Source organism: Cimex lectularius, unplaced genomic scaffold (genome assembly GCF_000648675.2).
Source record: "Cimex lectularius strain Harlan isolate CLEC.00 unplaced genomic scaffold, Clec_2.1 scaffold19, whole genome shotgun sequence".
NCBI lineage: Eukaryota > Metazoa > Arthropoda > Insecta > Hemiptera > Cimicidae > Cimex > Cimex lectularius.
This window is the reverse complement of record NW_019392664.1, coordinates 2043403-2059976: the sequence shown is the minus strand read 5'-3', so window position 1 is coordinate 2059976 and position 16574 is coordinate 2043403. Positions and strand designations below refer to the sequence as shown.

At 34.0% G+C, this 16574-nt stretch overlaps 2 protein-coding genes across 2 annotated transcripts in view; one reads left to right on the top strand and one right to left on the bottom strand.

Moving 5' to 3' along the window:
• Window positions 1-16574, top strand: part of LOC106662138 (tudor domain-containing protein 1-like) — a 182837-nt gene that overhangs the window by 115568 nt on the left and 50695 nt on the right. The gene's annotated exons all lie outside the window — the stretch shown is intronic.
• The window catches only part of LOC106662142, a 56330-nt gene that overhangs the window by 14815 nt on the left and 24941 nt on the right, over window positions 1-16574 (bottom strand). The window contains exon 2 of the mRNA XM_014385965.1: window positions 354-530. Within this exon, the coding sequence (XP_014241451.1) occupies window positions 354-530 (177 nt within the window). The remainder of the gene's footprint in view (window positions 1-353; window positions 531-16574) is intronic.

The window sequence follows — 16574 nt, the reverse complement described above, 5'->3', positions numbered from 1 at the left end:
ATCAGTGTCTAGTTTTTCTACCCTCTGCACTTTTCAAAATATAATTTTGAGTTATTTCTCACTTTAACAGATTTTTATGGATCGGTGGACGATTACCGATCCTGCAAATTACCGTTACTCATTACTCAAGTAAACTGAGAAACAGTCATTTATTCCTATTAAGACGTGCTGTGTTAAGTAATATTTATAAGTTTATTATACGGAGTTTAAGCGCAAAGTGAACAAGTTTTGCACGTCGGTTTAATCACGGTACCAATTAGATCTCCAAACATTAGGTACATCTTTATTGGAGGTTGAAAGGTCAGTGACACCCAAGGTGTAGTTTGCAATTAGGTTGATCTTTGTTGCTTTACCTGGGATGGATTTGCCTAGTTCCAAGTACTGCAGGACAGAGGGACTTAGAAATCCTGGCGGGACCGATGGGTTGAGAGGGCCATTCCTCTCTTCCAGGTCTTGATCCGGGGAGTCCAAAGGACCTTCGACGACCGGAGCGCGGCTCCTTTTTCTAGCTTTTCCTTCCTCACTCCCATCTGGAAAAAAAATTAATTCTGTAAATAAAAATCATCATACAATTTAAAATCATTATTGTTTATGGTATAAAACTTAGAATTAGAAATTGGCTGATTTCACTGTGATAACAGAGCGAAACCGAATGACTGTGCTGTCAAGAGAAATGATAAATGGTGGAGTGGGTGTGTTGTTCAATCTTTTTAAAAAGAGAGTTCCTACTCACAGTAAGTGAAGATTCAAAAACATTAAAAAGATTGTACTATCATTTTCAGATCCAAAATGGATCAAAAATGGAAAGATCGTCCACTATATAGAAATGGTGAAGGGTGGAGTGAGTGCGGTGTTAATCCTTTTAAAAAGATAGTTCCTACTCATAGTAAGTTGTTTTCCAACAATACGGATTTCGAGCTTTTAGGTTATCATCAGTTTAAGGAGTTCTACAACCACGTCTCTCGACATGAGTTCCTTCAACCTGATGATGAGCTAAAAGCTCGAAATCGGGATCGTTGGAAAACAACTTACTGTGAGTAGGAACTATCTTTTCAAAAAGGACGCATCATCCACTTGCATAACATTTTCTTTACCATTCAAACTATCATCATGCAACGTCATTTTTGAAATGTTCCTCTACCTAAAGGGAAAAATCGTTTTTATATCAGGCATAATTTTAATTAAAAAATAATATCTGGATAATTGTTTTAATTTATAGATTTTTTTTCTCTTAACCGCTTTTAAAAAAATTAGAAGTATTAGATGGAAAACAGTTACACCAGAGCTGATTTCAAATAATTTCTGGCCATATTTAACTCGTCAGTTAGATCAGACATTGCCTAACAGGGTTTCAAAACCGAAACGAGTCAGATTGATCACTATGACAGATCCATTAAAAAGCTAAAAATCAAAAATTCCATCCTTCCTGAAAGACTGATTTCAAATCATATCTGACGATATTTAACACCTTCCTTTAAATTGAATGTCACTGAGAAGCAGGAATGTGCCAGTTGCAGAAGAATTGAGATGACAGATCCAATAAAGATCAAAATTGTTTAACACATTTTATCCTCGAAATCAACGTCAGTTTTTAAATTTGAATTGACGGCGGGTAGTTTTTTTAAATATATTTTATCAGCCTAAGCATCGTTAGCGCCTACCCGTTTGCTCCAAGGACATAAACATTTCCGTAATATTTTATAACTTTAAATCAATGCTAACAAACCAAAATGAATCGCCCGCAGAGCTTTAAATAACCGAATTTCGAGAAAAATGTTTTGTAAATATTTATATCTTTATGTTTGGCAAGTTCTCATTGGATGGTGGAAATTTGTCTCTAAGATTTTCCTTTGAGAACACAAGCTTTTTCTATAAATTCACTAGTTTTCGTGGTCCGCTTGACCATTTAATATCTTTCAATTAATTAAGGTTTTTACTTGAGATAAAAAAGTCTGTGTCACGAGCGGGATTCGAACCCACGATCTTCGGCTAGGTACGCTGCTGCTCTACCACTTGAGCTATTTTGACCTCGATCCTCTCGGACACTAACTTCCCATCTCAACCCCACCTTTTGAATTTTCCCTCCTTTTTGCATTTTTCAAATGTCGTGTAATCTATTTGATTCTCGGCGACAAATGAAATGGCCAAGGGGAGCTTTTGTGAAGGTATACTTCATTTTAACTTATTCATTTCACTAGTTTCCGTGGTCCGCTTGGCCATTTAATATCTTTCAATTAATTAAGGTTTTTAGTTGAGATAAAAAAAACTAGTGAAGATGGGAAGTTGGTGTCCGAGTGAGTCGAGGTCACGATAGCTCAAGTGGTAGAGCAGCGGCGTATCGATCGTGGGTTCGAATCCCGCTCGTGATACTTTTTTATCTCAACTAAAAACCTTTTCTATAAAGTAAAGTAATTCTTGTCATGCAGGACGGCTTGACTTCAAACCTGTTGGGTGTCGCGGGCGAGGGGTCAATCCACTTTACAATATTTATTTCCTATTATGATAAAATAAAAACCCGTGGGCTATGCCGATAAAGAACCCCGAACCATTAGCATGGCTAATACGATTCAGACGCCTTAACCACTCGGCCACTGGGGTGGCTTCCTTTCCCATAAGGTTTTAAATATATAATTTTTACACTAATCATCTTATTTTTAATCAAAGTTGAAACATAATAATTTTTTTAAACTTCATTCCAAATTTTTTCCTCATTTTCATATTCGAGGAAGTTAAAGTTCGAAAACACTTTCATAGCGCATAGAGCACATTTTTGCATTCCCTATTCTCCAAGGTTTGCAATTCAAGTTTAATGATTCACACCTGACCTTAAATAAAGTTCTCATGTCAAAAAGGCTTAATAAAGTCTTCCTCAAGGTAGTTCTTTACATAAAAGCGCTTAGCTTTTACCCGCGACTTCGTCCACGCAGGACTTTGTTTTAATGTACCTTTCTAATGCGATGCAGAGTTCTAGTTTGGCTTTCTATACAATGTCTCGTTTCTCAAATTTCCTCTTCAGGTCACTCGGTAAAGAATTTAAAGAGTTGTCTATATGATCTCCTTAGGGTCATTATAAGACTGCCGAAATTTCAGCCCTTCAGATCCAGTGGTTTGGTCTGTGCGTTTTCTATCAGTCATTTATAGAACTGTATTATATATATTACTTTCGTTTCCTCTACTTTACCTAGAACTTTCTCTTTCATATTTTCGTATATTTTGTAATACAAAGACTCACTTTGTAATACAATGAACTCTCGTGAATCGTTTCTGAAATGTATGTATATTTTTTTCTTTACTGGTTTAATTAGGCAGGTTGTTTGAGAGACATGTTTTATAGTAATTTCCATCTATTTTATTTATAATTCTAAATTATTTTTCTCAATTTAAAAAATAAAAATTGAGAAATCTTACAAAATCTAGGTACAATTGGTAAATGCAAAAAGCTTTTTCTAAGTCCATATATGCTTAAAATGCTCAAATGTGAACACCGAAGAAAGAGTCGTACAATTGATGTTAAGTCTCTAATGTTCTGCACAGTCATTCTTGTAATCGTAGACATGTGTTCTTTGAACACTATAGCATCTTTCAATTTATGAAAAAAAAATTTAAAAATGATTGATGATCATAGTCAAAGAAGTAGTAAAAGAACTAAACAAGACAGCTTGACTGGTTCCTCTTTTTTCGAATATATTATGAAGAAAATAATCCTGTTGAGACAGGTGCAAAGAAGCGAAGTTTCACATCGTTCAATTAGTTCCTCTCTGGAAAAGGATGCATTGAAGATCCTTATGCTTAAAGGTCTTTCGTCACGGTTTAACGTTAATGTTAACAGCAGTGTTTATAAACAGTAAAAAAAAATCGTACGAAATATTTATATTATCCGATCCAATTAATTTTCCGTTTGATTTATTGGGACATCCTGTTGTAATAGCTTTGCCATCTGCTTTTTACCCATAAAAGGTCAAAACAACGAAACTATCATTTTAGACCTAACCGTAAATTAAGTTGCAACACGCCCTCCGTGGCAACGAGATAAAAACGGGGAAATTTAGCTCCAATTAGATAATCCAACGGACCGTGGGGATGTTTTAAATACGTCGGGCTTGTTTACAGGGTGTGGCAGTTTCACGCGAAAAGTACTCGGAAAGGTCATAGAGACCGGGGGTCCGGGTGGGGTTGTTACCCACTGCTTTCTATACTTCTTATTACACAACTGTATTCTGTTTCTGTTACAGTTTATTGCCTAGTGAAAGGGATCGAAGTACGAATCCTAAGGCCCAACGCTTGGATCAAGGTTATGCGAAGTCCATTCCCACGATGCTAATTGTCTCCTGTATGATTAATTCAAATTAAAATGTCACCATTGGCAATGCTAACGACGTATCAGGTGTACCTGTCGGTCGTGTCCATTGTGTTCCCTTTATAACTCACTCAGATTGAATTATGGTTAATTGATACTTTGTAAATTTCGTAAATGAAAATATTAAGAAAAAGATAATACCAAAAACATCAGAGATATGGGAGGGTAATAAGCGTACATACTGGCTAAAAGCAAGGGGTCGTCAAATATATTTCGAGTTTGTTAAACTATATAGCTGAGAAGCTGATGTCATCCAATCACAGACCAACCAACACCACCAAAGTGTGAATTTGTTCATTTCAGCAGTTGAGGGTATAAAATTTTACCTAACGAGCTGCAAATTGTACAAGGAGTAATTATGGAATTACGAATTTGTGCCAAATAGGAAATGACCGGTTATAGTGATATTTCCTCTCACTTTCAAGACTCAGTTCGAGAATCCGCCTATTGGAAAGGACAGCTAGTTCGAAAGACTTTATTAAAATAATTACGCCTGATAATTCACTCGGAGGGTGAAAATAAGGCCGAATTTCGTGAGGAGATTGTCATCCAATTGATCCACACGGATGCCATTGCTCAATTAGATCTCTGGTTCAATGCCACAGATTGTTACGTTTTCCTTTTCAATTTTTATTAAAAAGTTGAATTAGGATATAAACATGATTCACGCCGTCAAAAATTCCTTATCTCGGTTCGTCGTGATGAAGTATTTAAGATGACCTGAGATAGTTCGATATGGCCAACCTTGACACGTTTAAAAACAATGCCATTCCATCAACCGGGCCATGTTTAATACATTTCGTGTAGGGTTTAGTGCCTCGTCACGACATTAAATAAAATGTTATCACGGGTTATCAACGCCTCCAAATGAAAATATGTACCACCATCATTCCATGAAAGACAATATAGTAAAAAGCTCTAGAAAAGTAATAGTAAGTTTTTTTATTCCCATGCGAGTTGAAAATAACCATGACCCACGCGTTTCGAAAGGGTAGGAGAATTCGGCCGGAGTTTGATCGGGCTTTAATGAGATTTTATTTGATTAAACAGATTTTGACGAAATTCGCATATATGACCTTCCTTTTTCCATTATTCTGCAGCATTGACGGTTCTAATAAATTTATCGGCGTCAAGGTTCATATCATGCATGTGTATAAGTTGGCCTATCTTTTCGATGCAGATTACGATTATATATTGGGATTTTCGAGTAGTTAGATTTTCCTGACAGACAGACTCAAAAAAATCCCTCAAATATTAGAGTTCGGGATATTAATCACCAAGTAGATAAGGATCAAAAACACTTCCAATTATCACTTTCCAACTCCCCCGATGAAGTTCTTAAGGAAAAAAGATAGCCGTTACTGTTACTGTGTTTTTTTAAATAATACCACCATCATTATATATTGATTTTTAATATTCATTTAATTATACATTTCCTGTCTCCAGTTCTCTAACGATACCTACAGTTCATAATCAGATATTTCCTACATCCTTATCTGCACCTAAATAAAAGAAAGTGCTTTTTTTCTGTTTGTTCTTACCTCGCATTTTTCTTTTTGAGAAAGAGAAAATGTATTAGGTTTTAATAAATAAAATTCTTCCTTTGTTCACTGAATAAACTGTTAGGCAATTGTGAATTTGCTTTGGATTGTCACTATACTTTTTCCTATTGCTCTTGGCTAACTTGATTTTTCCTTTTGAGATTAGAACAAACCATTAGTAGTTTCTAAGACCTTTTGCTGATATCTTTTTCCCCTTCAAATAAATTCTTAAGCTGTTTAAGTCTTGGCTAGACAAATGAGTTAAAAAATTATAAATACAAATGCTTCAATTTCTTCTGCATTCTTCTTTTGCTAAAAGAAAAAAGGCTTTATCGTTTATGCAAATATACAGAAATACCACAATTAATTAAGGTTTTTTAGTTGAGATAAAAAAGTCAATGGCACGAGCGGGAATCGAACCCACGATCTTCGGCTTAATACGCCGCTGCTTTACCACTTGAGCTATCGTGACCTCGATCCATTCGGACACTAACTTCCCATGTCAACCCCACCTTTTGAATTTTCCCTCCTTTTTGCTATTTTTAAACAAATTTATTATCTCAACTAAAAACCTTTATTAATTGGTCAAGCGGACCACGAAATTAGTGAATTTAATGAATTAAAATGAAGTACACTTCACTAAAGCTCTCTAAAGCCATTTCATTTGTCGTCAAGAATCCAATCCGATTACACGGCATTTGAAAAATGGCAAAAAGGAGGGAAAAGGTAAGGCAGCGGCGTATCTAGCCGAAGATCGTGGGTTCGAATCCCGCTCGTGCCATTGACTTTTTTATCTCAACTAAAAAACTTAATTAATTGTGGTATATTAATTGGTCAAGCGGACCACGAAATTAGTGAATATACAGAAATAGTTGAATGCCTTACGATTTTTTCTTTCAAATAATATCCTAATTGTTTCTTATAGAACAAAATTTTATAGAAATGGTAAAAATACAAAATATGAAATAGTTCTTTAAATTTCTTGTCTATTTTCATTATAGTACGTTTTTTTCTTGGTTCTTGGATTGAATCTTGATTTAAAAGAGATTGTACCAAGTATTTAATTCATCATCATTTTTATTTAAGAGTTCATCTACATTTTGTGGGATAAAATACTAAGAAAAATCACTTCGCTTTTCCCACCACCTCTCAAAAACTACCGCTTTGTGGAAAAACGTTCGTGATTAAATAAACTGTTTTTTTGGGGAGAAATTTGTACCTACATCTATAAATGAAAAAACAAATGATTGTGTTATTTAACCAAATTAATAGTGACAAAAATCATATTACACCCACATATAACATCACAAATTCCAATGACATGAAGGCTGGAAAATTTAAGTCGCACAATGACAAGTATTACGTAAATACCTTGGTCACTGGCGTTTTAAATGTCGGGTTCACCCGGCGGGATTTTGTAGGGGGCTTATTTGTTGGACACCTGGGTTAGTTTATGGAGTTTTGGAATTTTGAGTAACGGGAAAGGATGAGTTCTTTGACAAAAGGAATTTGGAGGTCCGCGTGTTTAGTTCGATACGTAGTAAGGACCATTGCTGATCTTAAGGAGAATTTTTGACGGTAGTGACATTGTTTTGGAATTGAAGCGTATTGTTAATCCCCATAGTACTATTCCGTAGATCCAGATAAGTCGGAGACAGTCTTATAAATTAACGGTTTATTCGTTCATGAAAGTATTGATCATTTGTGTAGTACTAGTCCAACTAACCCTACCTAAAACTAAACTAACCTAACTCATTACCTAACCTGTCCCTAACGCAACCCTTGTGCGCTCCCAGGTAACGCTAAATTAATGACGCTAAAATAGTCAAGCAAAAAAAATGTGTATCTAGACCAAAAACATATCGATGAAATATTATTGTAAATAGACATTTAATTTTTGATCTCAACCAAAAACGTTATTAAAAATGTGGGGCGTTTAATGACCGTTACTTAATGATTATTCGGAGATCGTGAGATGCGGTCAGGTGTGACCTAGGTTTTAGAAAAACATTTTCTTTATCGTGCCAACGTTTCAGTCTTTATTGAGATCATCTTCAGGGTTCAAAGTGTTTGTTTTCACTCGGGCACTCTCAACACTACAGACAAGAATGACACACCTACACGGAAAACAAACACTGTTAAAAAGCTTATTTTAGTTTTAGTCGTATTGTTAATGTAAAAGCTCACTATTTTCACCATAGTTACCGGTTTTTCTTTGTACTAGATATTTTCCTTTTGAGAACTTAAAAAAAGCATTGGGCTATTAAATAATAAATAAGGATCAAAAATATTTTTGAACAAACTGCACGATCATTGTGAGAAGTTTGCCTTTTCAATTGACTTTCACATTTCTGCATCCTTGTTGGCATTTTGAAACTAGCTATATATAAAAGGAAATTACAAAAAAATGCCCTGTTCTTTTAATTCCTTTTGATTTTAATTCCCTGTTTATTTTTGTTCTGTTAAATTTTTAATATCAGGGTGTGTAAAATAATACGTTTATTACCCTACCACATCACATAATTTTAGCTGTTTGTTTTTAATGCAAAAGTTCGTTTTGGTCCCGTTGTATTTAAAGCGTCAGAATTACCTGACAGTTCTTAATTACTGTTAACAAGATAATAACGGTGTGTTCTTCTTGCCAAACAAAGGCCAAGACGTTTCACTAATTTAGAAGCGAAGCACTGCCGTCCTCAGATTACATGTCAAGTGCCGTCAAGTAGGGGAAATATCTGTGTCAATGCCAAGTGGGCCTGAGGCGAGAGGAAATCACACGGTCCGGTCTTGAGTCGGTTCTTATATTCAAAGGCGACAAAACTGGCCGACGTTTCGCAAAGCCGTTGAAGCAACGAGTAATTATTGGGATGTCGCAGACCAGAGCCAGAGGAGTCTCATGTAACCAATAATAACATTTAATACACCGGGGAGATCCATAGTCAATTTGTCATCGACCTAAACGTAATTAAGATTTTCCCTTACTTTTTTCTTCCTTTAATTTGAGCCTCATCATCACACGGTTTTCCTAACAACCTCAAACCCGCGACATGGCAAGAAAAAAGAAGAGAAAGAGCGCGTCGCCTTGTTGATAAGTGTATTTAAACGACTACTCCTTATGTCACTCTACCTCTTCCTAACTGTCGATTTTCTCTTACATAACAAAAATAAAGACGTTATTTGAACTTAGCATACTTCCTTTTATCGTTCTAATATAGATAAGGACAGTTCATTATTTTTTTCTAACAAAATAATCTTCTAATAATAAACAAAATAATAGTATTTTATTATTATATTAAATAACTACACTATTGCGCAAGTAATAACTTTAACTAGTGGGGGGCGTCGATGGCCGCAACGGTTTAGGCGTTGACAAGGCGCTCATCACTGTAAGGTAAAGGTCCCGGGTTCGAATCCAGCGGCCCTGCATTCAAACCCGACACGCTTACAAATGGGCTTTTTTTCAAAACACCAACAAATTAAGAACCTGACCTCTGTTGTTGCGAACTCTCGAAAAAAATAAAAAAATAAATAGACAAACAAGGATGATAGATTGATGATTGATAAAATACATCACTTAATCTTGCAAAAAAATCAAAACTCAACCCCCCATTTTAAAAAAAACCTTAACATTATGCTTAAAAAAATTGTTTACTTTCTATTATATACATGTTTCTTTAAATTTGTTATGAATGTGTTAAATATACTAATTTTTATTTTATTTTTCAGCAGGTGAGTCGGAGATGGTGTAAATTATTTAAAATATCGGAAATAATTGACAGGTAACCTAACAGATTTTTTTACAGTAATAGATAATCAATGTAATTATTAAATAATAATTACATTTGATAAAGCCAGTTTTATTTCACTTAATTAACTCACATCTAAAGCCTTAATAATTAATAATATACAATGGGGAGTGAATTAAAATGAGAATGAGAATTAAACAAATTTACTAATTAATAAAGGTCAGTTTATGTAAAATTAAATTTTAATTGCTAAAAATTACATTTTTTGAACGGTTCGAAAAATTAGTAGTAAGATGTGGTATTTCATTAAAAAATAATGAAAGTAATACGAATTAAACAAAAAAACTGTTGGACAAAATTGAACGTAAAAAAGCAATATGCGTCAAAAAATTAATTTCATTTTCAACATTTCCACTGAAGAATACAAATCTGTCATAATTTACTGAAAGATTTTACTGCTTTCAAAGTATCATACTGATTCTTTTTTCTCATAAGAACACAGATTTCCTGAATTATTTTTATCACGTCGTCCTTAGTGGTGACGGGAACAGAATAGAATTCATTTTTTAAGAGTTTCCTATATGTAGAAGTCGACCGAGGTTTAAAAAAAATCAAATTGCCAGCAATTAAACTTAATTTTTATCTCAGCCAAGACCTTACATAGAAAGAATAATTAATTGAAAGATTAAACTTAATGTTACATTAGGTGATAGGTGACCTTTGAGAAATTAAATACATTTGGTTAATGGTCCTTAGTAGGGGCAACTTTTGTTTAATCGCCATATCTGTCATGTATTTACAGAACCAAGAAAGTCTTAACTTAAACTTAGCCAAGAATTTTGTGAGCTCGAAAAGTTGATCTTCTAAATGATTTTGTAGTTTGTATGCTTAAGTTTTACAACATAATAAAAAATCTCGTAGGGTTTTTAATGCACTTTTTATTGGTGTAATCACGCAGAGAATTATCAACCAATTAACAATTGATGATAACGAACAAGGATGTGGTCCAAAATGAAGTGCTGGTATCTTTTATCTACCAAGCTTTCGTCTTTTTACTAAGCCTTCTTCTGAGGGTTCTACAGAAGGATAAACATAATTATTTTAATGCCAAAAGCTCACTATATTATTAGAGTAATACAATTTACAGTAGGATCAATATTTTTACGAGATAGGAAAGTTAATGGAATCTGGAATCCTGAAAAGTGGAATCTGGAATACAATTGCGAATCAGACTTTGGCCAATGGCTTTTAGTCCAATTTGCCATGTAGGATAACCTCTTCACGTAATGACGTCTTTTCACGGGACAACCCTGTATAGATAGCAACAAGTTGTACATTACACGAAAGAGAAAAATAAAGAATCAACAACTCTTTACTTTAGAATTGGACCTTTAAGCACATTGGCCACAAATTGGAAGACCAATATACAAATAAATCCAAAAACCTTATTGGGGTTTTTGACTTTTGGTTTCTCACAGACAAGCTTTATGTTCCGTTTTATGCCAAACAGTAGAGGAAATGATACGATCTTAATTTTATGTTTCATATGCGATATGAATAATTTATTCTGGGAAATAGTTCTCAAGTTTTACCTAGCCCGATGTTCTCATCGTACCTTTGGTATAAATGTCATATGTGTGTGAAATTGCATGATTTTCGCCTTGGTGTTTATTTCACTGACCGTTGTGCTTTTTAATTGTCTTAAATGAATTTAATGTAAATGGTTTTTTTATAACAGACAACAAAAGAATCCCTTTTAAAGAATAAAGAGTTAATGACTTCCTTTGTAAGACGTTTTGAACTTTTGTGCGAGTTCTTAGGAAATAGGATACTTAATAAATTTATCTGTAAAAGAAGAGATATGTCTTTAAACAATTTTTCACTATAACTTTTGAATCATGATTTATCTCTAAAAGTTGTAATCTGATATTACTAGTGTTACATACTTATTTTGTGGCTCTTTGTTTAATCAAGTCGAAATGAGGTTTTTAGTAGGCAGACAGTCCTTATAGGTGTCTTCTACAGTTCAATTTATCATGTTTGATAAGTCGATTTATAAATTCGATATTCCCATCTTAGTGTCGTCAGAAAAAGAATTGCTTTCAAAAACAACCATTCATCCTACACAATTTATTTCACAATTGTTTAAAGAATGCGAAGATGGGAAGAGTTGAAAGCGGCTAATTAAAAATTACGCAAGCTATTCGTCCCATTTCAGTTATGATCGTATCCGCTCCCGTTAATGACTGAGAGGAGATTGATGATTCGTAATTTATACGTTGATTGATGCTATCGGCGTAGCCCGAGACTGCTGCTGTATAAGCATAAATAATCATCCGTCACGGCCAATTATACAGTTGGTAAAGGCCATTTTAAAAATATATACTGTGCAAAAATGTTTTTGTTCGGTTTTTAAATTAAAGCCTGGTGTTTGTTTATAATTTTATTGCCTTTTACGTCAAGTACCATATACCATGTTGTAACATAATATGTTTTTAAGTCCCACCTCTGTTGAACGAATACTGTATTTTACTCTAAATAATAATGTCACTGCAATCGTGATAACAAAGATATATTAATTTGCCGATTGTTTCGCCCACTTTTATGTTTCATAATCTGATTTAATCTAGGTTCATTGTGAACCCTCGTGCTAGAAAATCCTGTGTACCATATTTGCAATGTGACCCAATTCGACCAGACAAAAAAATTACAGCATTAGATTTTCCAGGAGGGATAATTTTTTATTGTGAGTAGTTTGGCCATAATTGATATCACGATTTTGGAGTAGGAAGTTGTCTTATGTTTTATGCTAATAACGCTGCTTTAATGCTCTGCTAATAACGAGATTTATTTTAAAAACTTTTTGTGTTCTGTTGGACTTTGTACTTTTTGTTCTGCAGAAGTTTTGCTGGAAGGAAAATGGCAAGTTGACCTGACAGAACTGACTTTTTTTTCTTTTCGTTCTTTGCTTTTTCTCTGTAATTTTAATTAATACTATAATATCTCTCTCTCTCTCTCTCTCTCTCTCTCTCTCTCTATCTATCTATCTATCTATCTCTATCTCTCTCTCTGCCTCTCTCTCTCTCTCTCTCTCGCCTAACAAATGCGTTTCTTTGTCGGATTTTCTTTATTCGTTTTTCAATTTTGCGATGTTAGTCTTTAATTTCTTCTTATTTTATTTTAAATCTCTTTTCACTTTCTTATACCGTTTTTATTTTTAATTCTATACCGTGTTTAAAAATATTTATTAAATACATCGTCACCAATGTTTCTAACTATGAACATAGCTATTTCACGTGAAGAGGCTTTAATGATTCAAAGATCAATCTGGTCACCAGTTAGATAAGTCATGACCAACTTGGTCCGTTTGTTTTCGCTACGTGTTTGGGTCAGAAATGTTGAGGTAGGATACAGGGACTTCAATAGTTCATGAAGTTATCCAATATTTGGAATAAAAAGGATCTACTGTCTAAAGTCTGATTCTCAATTGTATTTAAGTATTTCACTTTTCACGATACTTCAACCTTTCAAAAAAATAAAATAAAATCCCCCCGAACCCCAAAAAATAGTAGTCCTAATGTAAATTTCATTACAACAATAGAAAGAGCATTTAAAACCCCTTGAGATTCATTTGTTATTGTAATCTTGAGCAAACAAAAAACAATATTGTTTATTTAATTCTATTAGAATTCGTGGTCCGATTGACCGAATAACGTTTTTCAATTAATTAATCTTTATGTAAGGTATTGGTTGAGATAAAAATGTCAACGTCACGAGCGGGATTCGAACTTACGACCCTCGGCTAAATACGCCGCTGCTCTACCACTTGAGCTATCGTGAACTTCGATCCACTCGGACACTAAACTCCCATCTCAACCCAACCTTTCGAATTTTCCGTGGCCATTTCATTTGTCGCCGAGAATCGAACAGATTACACGACATTTGAAAAATGTCAAAAAGGAGGGAATATTCAAAAGGTGTGGTTGAGATAGGAAGTTGGTGTCCGAGAGGATCGAGGTCATGATAGCTCAAGTGCTAGAGCAGCGGCGTATTTTGCCTGGGATGTGGGTTCGAATCCCGCTCGTGACACTCACTTTTTTATCTCAACCAATACCTTACATAAAGATTAATTTATTGAAAAAATTATTTATTTATTAAATTTTACGAGTTTGCAAAATTCTTTCTAAAGTTTAAGTAAGATTTCCTTGATTCTATGAATACTGAGTGATACAGGAAAGTATTGGGTTGTCCGGAAAATAATGCAGGATTTTGGTATTAAACAAAAAAAAAGAAACTAGTTACTTTAAAGCAATGTTCTTTAATCAAAATAATTTCCCANCATACAAATGAGTAATCCTGTAAACGTAAACAGAATATTTTATATAGATTTTTTTTAATGAAAACTTAAAATCCTGCATTATTTTCCGGACAACCCGATAGTATCTACTAACGAGCTGAAAACACATGGATTAATTTCCGAAGTCAATTATGACCAATATAAAATTAACGGTTAATTGCTAAAATTTTATTTTTTTGCTACAAAAATAATCATTGAGATTTTGTAGCTTCTTAAAAAAGTAATGAAAGTATCGCAAAAGTAAACCAAGACTTTAGTACAAAATCGAACATAAGTAAAACAAAAAGTTTCTAAAAATTAAATTGAATGTTATTAATGAATTAAATAATGCAAGTTTGACATATTTTACTACGTGTTATCTGTTCGCTTAAGGCTACGATAAAAAATTCATTAATTAAAACACGAGTCTTACAGGGATTTTAATGCTCTTTTTTTGTTAATCAAATTTACGGTAGAATTAACATTTTATGGGATAAGGGAGATTTTATGGAATAAAATTGTACAAGGTTGCAGTATCCTGTGAAATGAACTAACTCGAATACAATTACAGACTTTGGACAATAGATACATTTTAGTCCGATTTGAAATGTTGGATAATCTCCTGAATTCTTTTACGTCTGTTCTGAGCCCTGTATATGAATTTTTCAGTAGTAAATTTTAAAATTATAAAATCTCTTCTTAGAAATATAGTATTGCAGTCTGTCGCAAAATTTGGCAGATATTTACAAAGATAAACTGTCTAAACGTATCCGACCAAAACGCTGAGGGAAGAGAATAGGATTATCACGGACTAAAAAAATTCATTTTTCTTTTCTTTTCTTCTCTTCCTTTTTGACAGTCCTGGTGAATGACAAACAAGTAGAAGATGTGTAATTTTTGTGATTTTATATTTTATAGTACCTATAAAATCATGTACTTATATGTATAAATTCGTTCGTCTTGTAGCGCAATATAAATAAGCAAAAAAGGAAAAATGGCAAAAAGGAGGGAAAATTCGAAAGGTGGGGTTGACGTGCGAAGTAGTGTCCAGTGGATCGAAGTCACGATAGCTCAAGCAGCGCATTTAGCCGAGGGTCGTGGGTTCGAATCCCGCTCGTGACGCTGACTTTTTTATCTCAACCAATACCTTACATAAAGATTAATCAATTGAAAAACGTTATTCGGTCAATCGGACTACGAAATCTAATGAATATAAATAAGGCTGACTTTCAGCCAGATGGTAAGTGCTGTAATACATCTGACCAAAACAGTAAACGGACCGAGAGTATCGAGGAAGGTCAAACTGTATGCTTATTGTTTCTCCTACTTTATGCCTTCTTTTCTAGTTTGTAAGTTGTTTTACGTCTATTTAAAACGATTTTTTTTAAGTATCGTTTCAGTGTGTCATATAAAGCACAGATGTTGCTCATTGACCCGGCGGCTAATTTCACAAAAAAAAATTACAGACAATTACTATTCTTTTCTCCCTTAACACATTTATGAGAAGTACGTTAATAGTCACGTTTGAGTCGATTTTCGCAACCGGCCGTTGTTCGCATCTAGTAGCAGTTATGAAACTGTTCAAGGAACGCTAGCGAGGATGGGTCGTTTGTAAGCAAATAGAACGGAGGATCTTTATGTTTGTCATGGCCTCCCACATTACATTTTCACTCTTCTCAGTGACGTGTATCCCATTGTACGCAAGACAATGGGTACTGAATTAATCTGACCGCCTTGAAATTTGCAATTTTAACCGTTCTTCTTTTGATCCGGTGGAGTCTACTGTGGTAAATTACCGTTCTTCTCTCCTATCGCCTTTCGATTCGCCTTGACGATCGTTCGTATCCGTGTTGATATGTCGAATCTTAAAATAGAAAGGCGATAGGGCTGTTTGACAAACAAAACCAGAGTGTCGTCAATCGGTGTGTTCTCAATCGTTAAATAGTACTTAAACATTTCAAGGACCGTTTTACTAAACATTTACTATCCCTTGCATCTCTTGATTTTAATTCGATTCCAAGGTAAATTCGGCCTTCTTTTCTTTCCGCTTAAAAAAGTATCATTATTTAATGATAAGTGATGGTTCCCAATCTAGTTCAAACACAGTTCCTGTTCCTGTTAAGTTCCCTTACATCAACTTACTATTTACGTGTATCTACCTTCCTTCTTTATCGGACGCTTCCTTAATTAGCGATTTAATTTTTGCTATAGTCCTTCAATTTATTTGAGGATAGTTAAAGCCTTGTACAGTTAACTGGACTCGTTAGAAAGCAGCATATTGATGGAGGTTCAATTTGCATTTAAAATTTTTTTATAAGAATATTGTATGAGGGTCTGAAAACTGTTTTGCTAGGGGTGTCAGAATGTAAAATTTTAACAATTTTTGACCTTTTCATTTTTCTTTTCACTTTCACTGTAGTCAACCACATCTATAATACAAAAGTTTTTTATTTGTATCTATTCCATTATAGATTATTTTAGGCCTTTTTTTGAAGTTAGGAAATTATATTTTAAAAATACAATCTATGTGTTTATTTGGGTACGAAGTTAAAAAAAAATCAACCTAAATATTTACCATCCCTAATTACCTACAAAAA